The sequence below is a fragment of the Primulina tabacum genome, chromosome 6 (assembly GCF_025594145.1).
Source record: "Primulina tabacum isolate GXHZ01 chromosome 6, ASM2559414v2, whole genome shotgun sequence".
Taxonomy (NCBI): Eukaryota; Viridiplantae; Streptophyta; class Magnoliopsida; order Lamiales; family Gesneriaceae; genus Primulina; species Primulina tabacum.
In genome coordinates this window covers 1,726,840-1,740,971 of record NC_134555.1, presented here as the reverse complement: position 1 = coordinate 1,740,971, position 14,132 = coordinate 1,726,840, and the positions used below count along the sequence as shown (strand labels likewise).

Here is a 14,132-nt window from a genome sequence, read left to right as displayed (position 1 = left end):
AAATCGAATTAAATGAAAAATATTTCAGTGTCCGAACTTAGTACTTATACTATTAATAATTATTATAGCTCTGATAAAAATATTAATATTCAATATATAATATATTAAAAATATTATTTTATTGACTTTATAATGTTATTTTTTTTTAGTAATTATCATCTTATAATGTCAAACATAACATCTTTCGGTTTTATTGTTTTATTTTATGAAAAAACTATAACAACTTACTTTTAAAAGTAGGTCTATTATATTATGGTCTTACATATTTTTATCTGTGACATGAGTCAATCATATTCATATTTATAATAAAAAATGTTTCTGATATAAAAAAAATATTTTTTCATGAATAACCTAAATAGAAGATATGTCATACAAAACTGACTCATGAGACCGTCTAATGAAATTTTTTATATATTTTAAAATAAATATTCTTTTAAATAATTTTCGCAAACAATCACTGAGTTAAGAAAATTAAATATTATGTAATTCGAGATATTATCTATGGATAACATATAAACTACAGTAATATACACGTGGCACGATCAATAGCAAGGAAAAAGATATAAATAATCAATGAATTGAAGATGATAATTGATAAGCAAATAAACTCCCATTTGCCCCGTGAACTCACCACACCTTGACAAGTATTATTTAGTGCAGGCTTTTGCTGATCCAGCCGCAGCCCCACCGCACGCAAACCGGCAACCGCATTCTTACAAAAGCCATCGCTCATATATGAACCAAATCCTTCTTTCCCATTAAGGTCGGGCACAAATACGCGTTTTCCTTTACTTTTGTGACTCGCTTTATCGACAAAAATACTTTCGAACAATGTAAGTAATGCAGTTGGCAAGATTCTTGAGGGTTGGATTAGAGACAGAGATTTGGTACGTGTGGGTTGCAGAAAAAAAACATACAGTCTTTTTGCGGTTGAAAGGCGATAGATTAGAAGGAAGAGAAAGATGTGGATTGCAGGAACAGTTGATAGTTCCGGATGCCCAAGTCTCTGTGGATTCTTGGTTGTAGAAGCTTATCCCAAGAGGTATTCTTCCAAGTCTCCCTCTGATTTGGTGCTTTTCTTGGGTCTTGGATTCATAGATTGGTAATGTTTGCTTAGAGATACTTGTGAAAGATTCAGTTTTTATTGCTTTTAGAAACAGAGAGGAGAAGAAGATGCAGTTTTTGTGTGTCTTACGTTTAGGAATTTCATTTGATTGATTTTTGGATTTTACGAGTCTAAATCAATGTCTCCCATCAGTCTTTAGAGGGTGCTAGGAGATACGTGGGTTAGCTACAAACTTCATCGCGTCTTATTAATTTGAGCTTCCCTTATATTGTCTTTTGTTTTTTTTTCTTCTATATTTTTGTTTCTTGATTATTACCCGGGGTTTGTAGAATTTGGTTTATTGCGTGTGAGCCGTGGAATGATAGTAAAATGAATCAGCCCAGGGCTTTAATGGAGTCATGGGTTGGTAGCTGGGATTGACTTCATGGTTATATAGTTATAGAGATTATTTCCTCAAAATGTTTGTCGGGGTGAAATTTTTATAACCCCGCGTCGAAGAATATCTCCCTTAGAAAAGGGAAAGCTTGCGGGGAATGGGAGATGCTCATCTAATTGTTCTTTCAATGGAGAATCACCATCCTTCAACCCTCTTATCAATGGATTCGAGATCCTCGTCCTCACATGATGAATTAGACCTTGAGATGAATCGCCCCGTCATTTTAACACGTCCACCTGATATTAACTTACCGCTTTCTGCCGAAAGGACCCCCCCTCCTCAGCCTTGGAATACTGAGCACTGTGACATTCTTGATGTCGGACTCGGTTCCCAGTTGTATGAAACAGAGAGTTTCCTTAGTGTCCCCAAGATTGGGAGGAAATTTGCCAAAAGGATTGATAGCATCTGGGGTGCCTGGTTCTTTTTCAGCTTTTACTTTAAACCGGTGTTGAATGAGAAATCAAAGGTAAAAATCATATGTGATCGTAATGGTGTTTCTGGATTCGATAAGTCTGACCTCCTGCTCGATGTTTTCATGGTTCAACATGATATGGAGAACATGTACATGTGGGTGTTCAAAGAAAGGCCTGAGAACGCTCTAGGTAAGATGCAGCTTCGCAGTTTTATGAATGGTCATTCTCGTCAAGGGGAGCGCCCTTTTCCATTTAGTGTTGATAAAGGTTTTGTTCGGTCTCATAGGATGCAGCGAAAGCATTACAGGGGACTATCGAACCCTCAGTGTGTTCACGGCATTGAGGTCGTCCCGTCCCCCAATCTAATGGCTCTTGATGAAGATGATTGCAAGAGATGGATGGAACTTACTGGACGGGATCTGAACTTTACTATTCCACCAGAAGCTAGTGATTACGGGTCATGGAGAAATATGCCAAACACGGAGTTTGAACTCGAGAGACCACCCCCTCCTATAAAGGGTAACAATAATTCACAGTCTCACTCAAAGAAATTGCTCTATGGATCTGTGCTAAATCTGTCAACTCAGCCCCTTAACCAATGCCATGAGGATGCATTTGACCTTTCTCCCGTCAGCAAACGGAAGAAGGAGTTCTTCTCACAAGGGAACAGTGATGATTGTTATTTAGCCGTGACGGCTTATTCTGATCGAATCCCAGATTTGGAAGTTCACTCGAACGAGCCACACTGGTTAAATGAATTCAGTGGGGTGCTAAGAAACGTTTATGGTCCTGTTACAGCTGCCAAAACCATATACGAGGATGAAGATGGTTATCTAATCGTAATTAGCTTGCCCTTTGTCGATCTTCAGAGAGTAAAAGTTTCTTGGAGAAACACAATCACACAAGGGATAATCAAGGTGTCTTGTACGAGTACATCTGGCTCACCGTTCATCAAGAGACACAACAGGACATTCAAGCTCACTGATGTATCCGCAGAACACTGTCCTTCTGGAGAATTTGTTCGAGAAATCCGACTTCCGACCCGTATCCCAGAAGATGCTAATATAGAAGCATACTACGATGGGCCAGGAACGGTGCTCGAAATTTTGGTGCCAAAACCTCACGGGGTTCCCGAAGAACATGAAGTTCGTGTGTGTCTTCGTCCTCATCATGGTGTTAATGATCTTATGTCGACATAAAGTCCTTTCTTGGATGATGTGCGAGGTGATAGTTGTTTTCATTGTTTATGACATCAGCACCTTGCATGTGTTGTGTTGATGCAACAAAATTTGCATTCGAGTAGCTTTAGATGTAATTTCCTTTTGCTTTGGAAGTGATATTTGAAGTATATGATTACTTAACCCTTTCTCGCTCTTTTTCTGGAGAAAGTAAAAAATATATTTATGTATTCTGGTGCAACTATCAATCGTGAACTTCAATAGTTTTATCTTATTTTGGAAGAGTCTGTATTAGTGTGAATTTCTTGATTAAATTTTGGGTGTTTTTTGAAGAGGAGCTATAATGAAATGGATCAATCTGCAAACCATCCTTTGGGTTTGCTTACATATAAGATTCGTTGACATCTAACGCATTACGCATGTAGAAGGTGACTACTGGTGATGAGACAAACATCCCACCGCCACGGCCATGTCGGGCAGCAAACTTGTGCTAGTTGTCTTTGTGCAAGAAACTTTCCACTCAGTTTAATCCACCTCCTTGATCTTTGGATCAGCTCCGCCACTGCCCGAAGCTGGAATATCATCATCCATGGGAAGACCAGCACCACGGCCCTGGTACATCTTTGCGATGATTGGATTGCAGATGCTCTCCAGCTCCTTCATCTTGTCCTCAAACTCATCAGCTTCGGCTAGCTGATTCCTATCTAACCATTGGATGGTCGATTCAACAGCATCCTCGATCTTCTTTTATCTGCAGCAGGGAGTGACGAAGCAATCTTCTCGTGTCTAACATTGTTCCTCATGTTATATGCATAGTTCTCCAAGGTGTTCCTAGCTTCGACCTTCTTCTTGTGCTCCTCATCTTCATATTTGTACTTTTCTGCTTCTTGAACCATTTTCTCAATTTCATCCTTGGAGAGTCTACCCTTGTCGTTGGTGATTGTTATTTTGTTTTTCTGCCCTCTGGTCTATTCTTCGGCCGAAACATTGAGAATACCATTGGCATCAATGTCAAAGCAAACGGTGATTTCGGGATCTCCCCTAGAGGCTGGAGGAATGTTAGAAAGCTCGAATTTCCCGAGTAGGTTGTTATCTCTCGTCATCGTTCTCTCCCCTTCATAGACTTGAATCAACGCACGTGTGATGCTGGAGTAGTAGTCAATACCCTCATATAATGAGTCAATTTCTATGGTGGTTTCTGCGGTCGATAGAGTCCTCTTCGCTCGCTCACAAGCTGTCCTCAATCGTCAAAGAGCCCGAGCATTACCAGTTATGTCCTTTTTGTCCTCTCTCTTAAATTCCTGAACAAAGTGATTCAACATCCGTTTATCAAAATCTTCGCCTCCAAGATGAGTGTCACCAGGAGTGGCTTTCACTTCAGGTTACGATAATCCTCTTCCGAATGACATTACAAATCGAGGATCTGATAACAAAAACCGAGAAAACAAATTTCGCTCCATGCAAGGATTTTCAAACCTTTAAACGCAACAAAAAACTAGTAATTGGGAGCAAAAAAGAAAAAAAAGAATGGAGAATCTTACGGTTTTGGTTTGAGAAAATCACGACGCCCAGCCACGTAGAGCAATTCAGTGGGTGATTACTTGGTCTGTAAACGGTAAACCTGAAAGAAGTTTTGTACTTTCGTTCCAAGTTGAAAACATTTTCGCTTTCACTTTGAAACGCTGTCGTTTGCGGTAAAAACTGACTAAAAAAGGCATTCATTTGTTGTTTCTGCTTGAGATTGGAACCCAAGCCTCGACTGCCACAACGCGGAATTCTTACCACTAAACTACAGCCACAGGCTGAAGCGAATTATCTATTCAGTGTAATTTATATATTTTTAATAATGCAATCTCTCTGTTTAGTTATTTATTAGGTTTTTTAAATAATAATACACCTGATGTCGTTTCCAAATTCAAAGCTATTATTTCAAGTCGTAAAGCCCAATAGATTTTTTAAGAAGGTACACTCAAAAGTTAATTGGGTTGGGCAAACCCCACTTTTGAGAAATATGATTTCAGCTCGACTCAATCAGTGCTGATTCATTTGTCTCCAAGCAAGTATTTTGACGGTGTCAAAATTAAATATATAGGCCGACGTATTCAACGCGTCCCATTTCTTCATTAAAATAGCTGGCAATAATGTGTTGGTGATTGGCTTCCCCCCCCCCCCCCTTACAACCAATTCCTCGTAGGTATCACACAATATAGTAAAAAATTATAATTTTAGTCATGTAATTATTTTAAATTTTAGTCGTGTAATTCATCAAATTTGGTTTAGTCAAATATCGTTTTTTTTTGTTTATTCTTTTTCGTATGAAGTCATTAAACTCTTCGGAATTTATGTAGTTGACATTGACATTTTCCTACATAACTCATATGACAAAAACAAAGTTTATGTTATACACAATAAAGTCTATTTGATAAAAATAAGTAAGAAAATTTTTAAAAAAGACAAAATTTATCTATTTTTTGTTTATATAAATTTTAATGTGTGTAATAAAAAAATGTGTTTTCGTCGTGTGAAAAATTATCTATTTCAAATAATTAGTATATTCAGAGGAAAAGAACGATCAAATCAAAAAAAAAAAACTTATATAAAAATGAAAACTTTGGACAAATGAGTCGACCTAACTGAAAATAACTGGAGATGCATCAAGGTTTCTTAATTTTGAGGGAAAAGCCTGTTCAAATACAAGGAATCTGGCAGCTGCCAACTGTCATGACCTAAAGAACACGGCATATCATTAAATTCTTTGCCATTCTGAGTATGAATACGTACAGTTGACACCGCCGCCTCCCATCCTTATTTCCACAATAAATTATATATATCTATGTATATGTCGGACGAAGCCTGGTGTTGCCTTTGTCGTATACATGTATCTAACTGAACATGTATATATATATATTATCGTACAGTGGACCATACTGTTGAAAATTTAATATAGTCAACTATCTATTAGGTCATTAAATAGTTTGTTTCTCCAGACTTAATTGATATTTTATTCGAATCGTATTTATCGAGAACTTGCGCTTTTTAAAAAAAAAAAATTTGCGAAAAATTATAATCCAAGATAAGTCGGTAAGAACAGGGCCGATCTTAGCAATATATGAGTCTGAGTCTAATTTTTAAAAAGAGACCTCTGAATCATAATGTGTGTTCATGTTTTTTTAGTTCCATAGCAATTTTTCAAATTAAATCAATACGTTAAAGACAATATAAAAAACTAAATGAATAAAAATATCAAACATGTCCAAAATGATCACTAAAAAACAACCCACCTAACAATTTTAGAGCTAAAAATACTAATCAAGTCTGTATAATCAAGTTGTTCAGTAATTTCTTTCTCAATCGATAACATAGCCAATTCATTCAATCTTTCTTGTGACTTGATTGATCGGAGAAAAGTTTTGATGAGATTTAACTTTGAGAAACTTCGCTCTGCACTTGCTACTGTGACCGGAGCAGTCAACAAGATTTTATAAACAATATGAGCATTTGAGATTCTAAATGCAATCATTATTCATATGAGTGTCACATAAAAAGACGCTCATAATCAAGCGCAAATAATCTTTAGCCACATTAATAGCTTGAATGAATCTCCCACTTTTTACACAACTAAATAACTGGGAAATGCTGTCTTACTCACCAACCGAATTCAATATCAAATATACATATCAGTTACAGTCAATCACCACACATTCTTGATACGCCCCACATACACATTTTCAACCTTTCACTTTTGAATTTTGATCTTAGCTGGACCTGATATGGTAAACGAATGGACTGATTCAATGGGGCCTTTAGGGTTTTCAATTTTTCATCTCGTTATACTTTATATATGTTGATATTTGAAATTTTGAATACATATTTTAAGAAATATTTGGGTTTTTTCTATGCACTCTCAAGTAAAGTTTCATAGCAGGAGATTTCATGATTTGGAAACTTCTTCGTGTATATATTATAAAAGCAAAAACAAAAGGGAAGTCTCAAATCTTGAATCCTCGCATCAGAAAAAGTGAATAAATCATTAATTCGAAGGTAATATATTATTAATTCTTTTTTTTTGATTTGTTCCGATTTTTATATCTGTCCTTAATCCGCCATGCTTCCCACCATTACTCCACCCGATAAGAAAACTAAACTGGTTTGGTAAATCATACCAACAACGTCTTATTGCCAGCTAGATTAATTCATCCACTCATGACTTTGATTTCGAAGAGGACCGATAATTTCTTAAAATTTTACGAGTGCTTTTTTTAATAATAAAATTCACGTTTCGGCCGTACTAATTCTTCACAAACTGGATTTTTCCTTTCACTTCCATGGATGCATATGTGGGGACTATCTAGTATTATATATAATAATTTTTTTAAAAAAATTTTGGACCTCAAAAGAGGGATGGGCCTGAGTCATTGGACTCATTTGACTCCAAATAAGCACCGCCCTGGGTAAGAATCGCAGACGATGATTGCATATAAATTGTAACATAGTTTTCGTTTTAATAAAAACGAATTTAACTTGTTACGTCTCGAGGCTAGGGATTAGTCGATATCAACGTTGTTTTACAATCATACAATTGAAAACAACAAGATTCATGGTTACAGTATAAATAAAAAAATAGTTTATTACTCATAATCAATCATAAAATTGTCTTTATAACGTAAATTCTTAAAACGAAAAAAATGTGGATTACAATTGAAATCAAAATACCTAAATAAGCGAAAAATAAAATTCGATTCATCTTATTACCAGCTCCAAAATCGGTATTGTTCTTCTTCCTCGATTTCCTCTTCTGACTTATATGAGGAGATGATAGAGTAAAGGGTGAGTGATATGGTCGTCACTCAGCAAGTGAGGGTCGTTCGATCACATACATACCAAATACACATGATCTTCGAAATAACATATCATACATAACATATTTCGTATAACATGAACATAAACGTAAGCATAGTTTGGCCTAGACATTTAGATTCATCTAATTTTCATGGTTTACTGATATTCTTATCTAATTTTTACTCTTTTAAGGGGATGAGGTCATATAACGGTTATAATCCCAATATGTAAAGGAGATAATCTTATCACATGTTGGGATTCCTACCCATATCCAGTTGAACCTTCACAGTGCCAAAATATAATGTATCATATCACAAAAAGGAAGAAAAAGAATAATGATCGACCAAAACTTCCAAAAACGAACAAAGTCATAAACAAAATTAATAGTTTTAAAATTAGCCCACTTACCTTGGTATTGTTTGAATAATCCGAAAGCACAAAAAAATCACGGACACGACACTTCGAAAACGGAGCCGCATTTCGACCACAAGTCTTGCAAAATTTTTTGCTACTTATTCTACTGTTTCATTTCATTGGGCTCAAACTTTCACACTACGTTCAAAATTATGTCAACTAAATTATGAAAAGTTGAGATCTAGTCTTAGAGTCATTTTGACATGTTTATGGACGAAAAATCGTAGAGTTTCTCGCCTAAAATTTGAACAGTTTTCTTGCAAAAACTATACATGAAAACTAACTATTGGATTTGGCTGAATTTTGGATATGGTGTTCAAAACATATGATAGTGTATTCTGAATGATGGAGATCGGATTTGGACAGAACCTTGGCCTAAACATATCGTTCGAAAAATCGATAGAACTTCGTCTTGCAAAATCTTCGAAAATGCTTCAGCACTTGAAAGAGGATTTTCGAAATATAGAATGAATTTGAAGATGTAATTTTTGAGAAAGGGTAGAATATTTATAGAGGCGATGTTGAAATCTTACCACATTTCGGTTGATATTTTTTCCATAATTTTAATATAATTCTTCCACAATTTTGAAATGTTTCTTCCGAACATAATATCATACCATACTTAGAAAAACTCGTTCACCAAGTATCCTTAATTTTCAAAAATTTGATGTTGGACTGAATGGCTGAATGTCGAATGTTTTTTTGTACAAATTCATATTGTATTTAGACTGTACAGAAATTTGCTAGCTTTCTTGTTGAGGAAAATTGCATTGTATGTAATATTTTTACTTCCAATTTTGATTGATATCTCAGTCGTGATTTTTGAAATTAATACACGCCTTATACTTGATTTCGAATTTCATGTATTTATTGGCTTGAAATTTCAAATACCATGTATTATTTAATATTTTCGAATTTATTATATTTACAATAATACCATAACTCGAAAATAAATTCTTATACATAATATATGCATATGTTTAAATAAAAAATGACATACCCAAGAATCCAAAAATCATGGTTCTCACAAGCTATTATTATTATTTTTTTTTTTTGTAAAAAAAGTAATTATAGCTTATGCAGCCAAACTAGGTATTTAGACATATTTTTATACTAGCTGTCAGCAGTAAATATTGTAATAGTAATAATAAAATTCTTAGAAAAGCTCCCCCACGCCACAAACACAAATTTTTTTTCTCAATGATCATCTTAATTCTTAATGAGGACTGAATGCAAGTTTGACCCTTTTTAACAATTTAATTTAATATCAAGTTGACTCCTTCAACCAACGCCGCGTGTGTACAAGTAAATAGGAAATTCCCGTGAACCAAAGATTGGTTGATGAGTGGGTAGCTGAAACCATTTACCTCATTAAATACCTGCGTTGCTGATTCTGTGCTAATCCAATTTCTTACCCATACCTGGTCTACATCCCGAATAACTCCCCACTATCTCCTTCACTACTACTACTACTACTACTTGTTCGATCTTGATTCAACCATCTCATTCATTGTTTCTGCTCACCGATACCCTCTATAAATCTTGACCTTTTGTTTCACATTTTCTTCCCAAGTTGAAATATATCTCTCTCCACGTACGTATATCTCCTTCTGACTTTTCCTAGGCATAATTCGAGCCAGCCGTGATAAAAAATTTTCAAGAAAATGTTCAGGTTGATTACGGGAATTCCAGGGCCCAGCGGTTTCGGATCAGCTTCAACTGCTGAGCATGTTACTCAAGGAATCGATGCCTCAAAGCTTACTGCCATAATTACAGGTTCGGTTGAATTTTTTATTTTTTTTATCATTTATTTACTCGAGCAATGTAATTAACTACGAACCAAGATATCTTCTATACGTACATGGAATTATAGCGAAATCATTTTCAGTTTGTATTTATAAAATAGGAACATGCACGAGTTCGATTCTGGTTGCAAGGATCCGAAAAAGTGGAACTATACAGAACTGTAACTACAAAACTTTTTCAATCTCGCGATCGATCACATATAGCCGATTTTTAATTTTCTTATACGGCTCAAATTATTTGGTTAATTTGCTTGAATTTTTTTTCTTATTTCTTTTAATCCGGTACGTATAAGAAGAAAAATTCAAGTTACTTTGTGGTATAAATGCTTAAGAGTTGTTATATTTAATTTCTTTGGTACGTACGCCCTTTGATTTCATTTAATATTTTAGTTGAAACCGTTTCTTTTCATCCCTCATTCTTCAATTACGTACCTATATATATATATATATACACTTTCGGGTCAATAGGTTGAAATCTAGGTACTACAAAAATAATAATCTAGGATTTTGATATTTTACCAATATTTTTCTGAACGAACATATTTTACAAAAGTTTTTCAATATGATTAATTTGATTAATATGATTTATAGATTACTGTATTACTACGATTATTTACCCAATACACACGAAAGAGTCATGAAATGTGCCTTGTCAAAGAAAAAGAAAGAAAGAAAGAAAGAAAGGAAGGAAGTAGGCACATAATTAGAACTAGTTAAGACTCGAGGTACGTAGAGCTTCGTGGCAGTTGATGGGATGCACGTGGAGGCAATAAATTAAATTATTTAATTATATGGTTGGAGTTGGACCACGAGACAAGTTCCCCCAATTTGGCGCAACTTATATTTGATGGATGCATATGAGAGAGTTTGCTCCGTAAACGCTTCTAATTTTGTACGCCCAGTTGGTTCATTTCCGTGTCATTTGTCAAATTTTTTTTTTATAACAAAAGCATTCAAAAGTCGCACCGAAATAATCTCGTTCCATATTCTAATATCCAAAATTGTGATCAATCTCTAATTTGTCTCTCCAACTCCAATTTGATTTATTTCTTTTCTCTCTCAACTATTCTCCCCTGTAATTTATTTGTTTAAATGATTTAAAAGGTAAGTTTTATAAAATATGTAAATTCTTATAAAATATTTATAATAAGCTCAATATGGAACCGGTACGGTCTTATTTTGCACATGAAATTGATATTGAGAACGTTTCAAATTCTTGCATCTATTTTTTCGAACTGTGTTCATTTTAGACATTTTGTATGGTAGGCGGTGCAAGTGGAATAGGGCTGGAGACGGCGAGAGTTCTAGCACTAAGAAATGCGCGTGTAATAATTGGAGCAAGAAACATGGAAGCAGCAAATGAAGCAAAACAACTTATTCTTCAAGACAATGAAAAGGCCAAGATAGATGTCATGAAACTCGACCTCGCCTCTCTTAAATCAATCAAATCCTTTGCTCAAAATTTCATGGCCCTGAACCTTCCTCTCAACATCTTAATGTGCGTATTTCTATCAAAATATTCGTTAGTCTCGTTTGTCATTTGTTGATTTTGACGATGAAAAAACATGTTTCTTGTTTTCAGAAATAACGCTGGGATCATGTTCTGTCCCTATGGACTATCCGAAGATGGATCTGAGATACAATTTGCGACAAATCATCTTGGTTAAATCTTATATTTCCACTCTAGCTTCATATATTTTTTTATTTAAAAAGGCGACGTCGACGGTACTCGGTTTATCGATCGATTTTGACATGCATGTATATTGTTGTATCCAGGTCATTTCTACTTGACAAACCTTCTACTAGAGAAGATAAAAAAGACAGCAAAATCTACCGGGATCGAGGGTAGAATAGTGAATCTGTCGTCGGTAGCACATATCCACACTTACAACAGGGGGATTAAATTCGAAAACATTAACGATAAACGCAGGTACGTACGTATTTGATTTAAATTTATTTATTTTTCCAGTTGAAATGCTATAATTGGATCTCGAACTTGAGAATCCGTCGTAAACTTGGGACATTAGTGTCAGATGAGCTACAAATCATCGACAATTTAAATTTATAATTTAATGCATCCATCATTGGACATATATATGCCACTCGTGTATCATATCTTATAGTAATTTTTTTTTTTTTTGGATAAATTTATTTGTCCCATGTTAGTTATTGTGACAAGAGGGCATATGGACAATCCAAGTTGGCCAATATTTTGCATGCGTCCGAGCTATCACGTCGCTTACAGGTATTTAATTAATCTTTCGAAGTTTTGGTCTGTGACGATTATTCCAGATTAATTAATTTATTCTGCCTTATATTTATATATTTATAAAAGTATGAAGGATTACTAATATTTATATTTATATTTTTCGATTTAAGGCTGAGGGAGCAAGTGTAACAGTGAATTCAGTGCACCCAGGATTAATCATGACAAATCTCTTCAAATATTCTGGAGTTTTTATGAGTGAGTACTAATAATAAAATCTCACAGCTGATTTGATTTTTTTTCCTTTCACGTGCCTTTGATTTCTAATTTTTTGTTTTTGCAATTTGATGCAGAAATCTTGAAGTTTTTCACCTGCATCCTATGGAAGAATGTCCCACAGGTATCAAAATATTTTATTTTGTCACATTTTTAATCTCATATTTTTTATTATTGAAAAAGTACGTTCCCTTGTTTTAGAAGTTACATGCGATTTACCGTAAACTAGCACATATAAAATTCACGGTTTTTGGATGCTGATTTTAATTAGGGGGCGGCCACAACATGCTATGCGGCGCTTCACCCGAGCATGGAAGGTGTGACAGGAAAATATTTAGCCGATTGCAACGAGTTCAAACCAAGCACATATGCCCGGGATGAAATCTTGGCCGAGAGGCTTTGGGACTTCAGCAACAAGATTATCAATGCAGCTCAAAATTGAAAACCAATGTTTAATTATATATGATTACGTAATTGATCCATCATTCGTATATATTATATGGTACCGGATGTTTCAAACTTTTTAATTATGATAATTAATTTGAAATATCATTTGCGATTCATTTTATTAAATATGTTATTGTTTATTGAATGCAACACAGATCATGTAAATGATAATGAGAAGAGAATATGGATGATCGATCGTAATCATTTGCATTTGAATAACAGATAAAAGTTTGAGATTAGAGATATATACTAAATAAACAACTGTAGATTCGAAAGAATCCATTCAATGCACAGTTATTCCCCAAATTTGGAGTCTTCAAATTAATTCAATACAAACAAAAACCCTAATTCCAACTGGGATCAATATTCAAGATCTTCGTCGTCCTCCCACAATCCCACGCCTGCAAGCAGACAAGCCGAGCCGACCACCATAATGGCCGCGAACACAGGCGGGATGATGAAATCTAGCAAAGATCGCTTGATTAGCTGACCCGGGATGCAAAAATTATCAGTCGGAGAATCCAACGGCAGTCTATAGGAGCCCTCCACGGCGCAGTAAGCTCTAGACGAGGAAGACGATGGTCCGGCGGCTGAAATAAAAGCAAACTCCGGCGACAACGAGGCCGCGGCCACCGTTGCCGTTAAGATGGCCGTCCACGTGGCTACGTAGAGTAGCAGCTCCCACCTCGGGTGCGAGAAGTAGTTGTCTATGACGGAGTTCCAAAAATTGGAAATCATCTCCTTTGCATGCATCGATCTTCGTGGAATAGTATTTTTTTTTACCATTTCCATTTTATTGCGTAGTTCGCAATAGAGATGGAGATAACGCCGATATTATCATTTTTCCACAAAATTAGATTTGTTTAAATATTAAATTTTTTTTAAAAAAATTCAAATAGGTGAAGATAGGCTGGTCACTATCTCTCGTCAACTGCTAGTTCGAAATTGGGGGGAGATTTTTTTGGCCCTCAAACTGACAGTTTTCTGGTTTGTTTAATTTAATATTTTATATTTAAACCCGAATAATAACAATTTTGATAAAAAAAGAAAAA

General features: G+C 35.1%; 3 protein-coding genes and 1 pseudogene across 3 annotated transcripts; 2 read left to right on the top strand and 2 right to left on the bottom strand.

Annotated features, from left to right (window-relative positions):
• The first annotated feature begins 605 nt into the window (after window positions 1–605).
• Window positions 606–3,276, top strand: LOC142548557 (uncharacterized). The gene is made up of 2 exons (XM_075656940.1): window positions 606–644; window positions 683–3,276. Exon 2 carries the CDS (start codon window positions 1,600–1,602, stop codon window positions 3,112–3,114), a length of 1,515 nt encoding a protein of 504 aa, XP_075513055.1. The 5' UTR covers window positions 606–644; window positions 683–1,599; the 3' UTR covers window positions 3,115–3,276.
• A 195-nt stretch (window positions 3,277–3,471) lies between these two features.
• Window positions 3,472–4,620, bottom strand: LOC142548558 (heat shock 70 kDa protein 4-like; annotated as a pseudogene).
• A 5,139-nt stretch (window positions 4,621–9,759) lies between these two features.
• LOC142548564 (short-chain dehydrogenase TIC 32 B, chloroplastic-like) lies at window positions 9,760–13,196 on the top strand. The gene is made up of 8 exons (XM_075656947.1): window positions 9,760–10,122; window positions 11,418–11,649; window positions 11,734–11,813; window positions 11,928–12,081; window positions 12,318–12,396; window positions 12,531–12,615; window positions 12,711–12,757; window positions 12,905–13,196. The coding sequence occupies exons 1-8, from the start codon at window positions 10,011–10,013 to the stop codon at window positions 13,073–13,075; spliced, it is 960 nt and encodes a 319-aa protein (XP_075513062.1). The 5' UTR covers window positions 9,760–10,010; the 3' UTR covers window positions 13,076–13,196.
• A 129-nt stretch (window positions 13,197–13,325) lies between these two features.
• Window positions 13,326–13,905, bottom strand: LOC142548565 (uncharacterized). Its single transcript, XM_075656948.1, has one exon. It carries the CDS (start codon window positions 13,870–13,872, stop codon window positions 13,441–13,443), a length of 432 nt encoding a protein of 143 aa, XP_075513063.1. The 5' UTR covers window positions 13,873–13,905; the 3' UTR covers window positions 13,326–13,440.
• Between the last annotated feature and the right edge of the window lie 227 nt (window positions 13,906–14,132).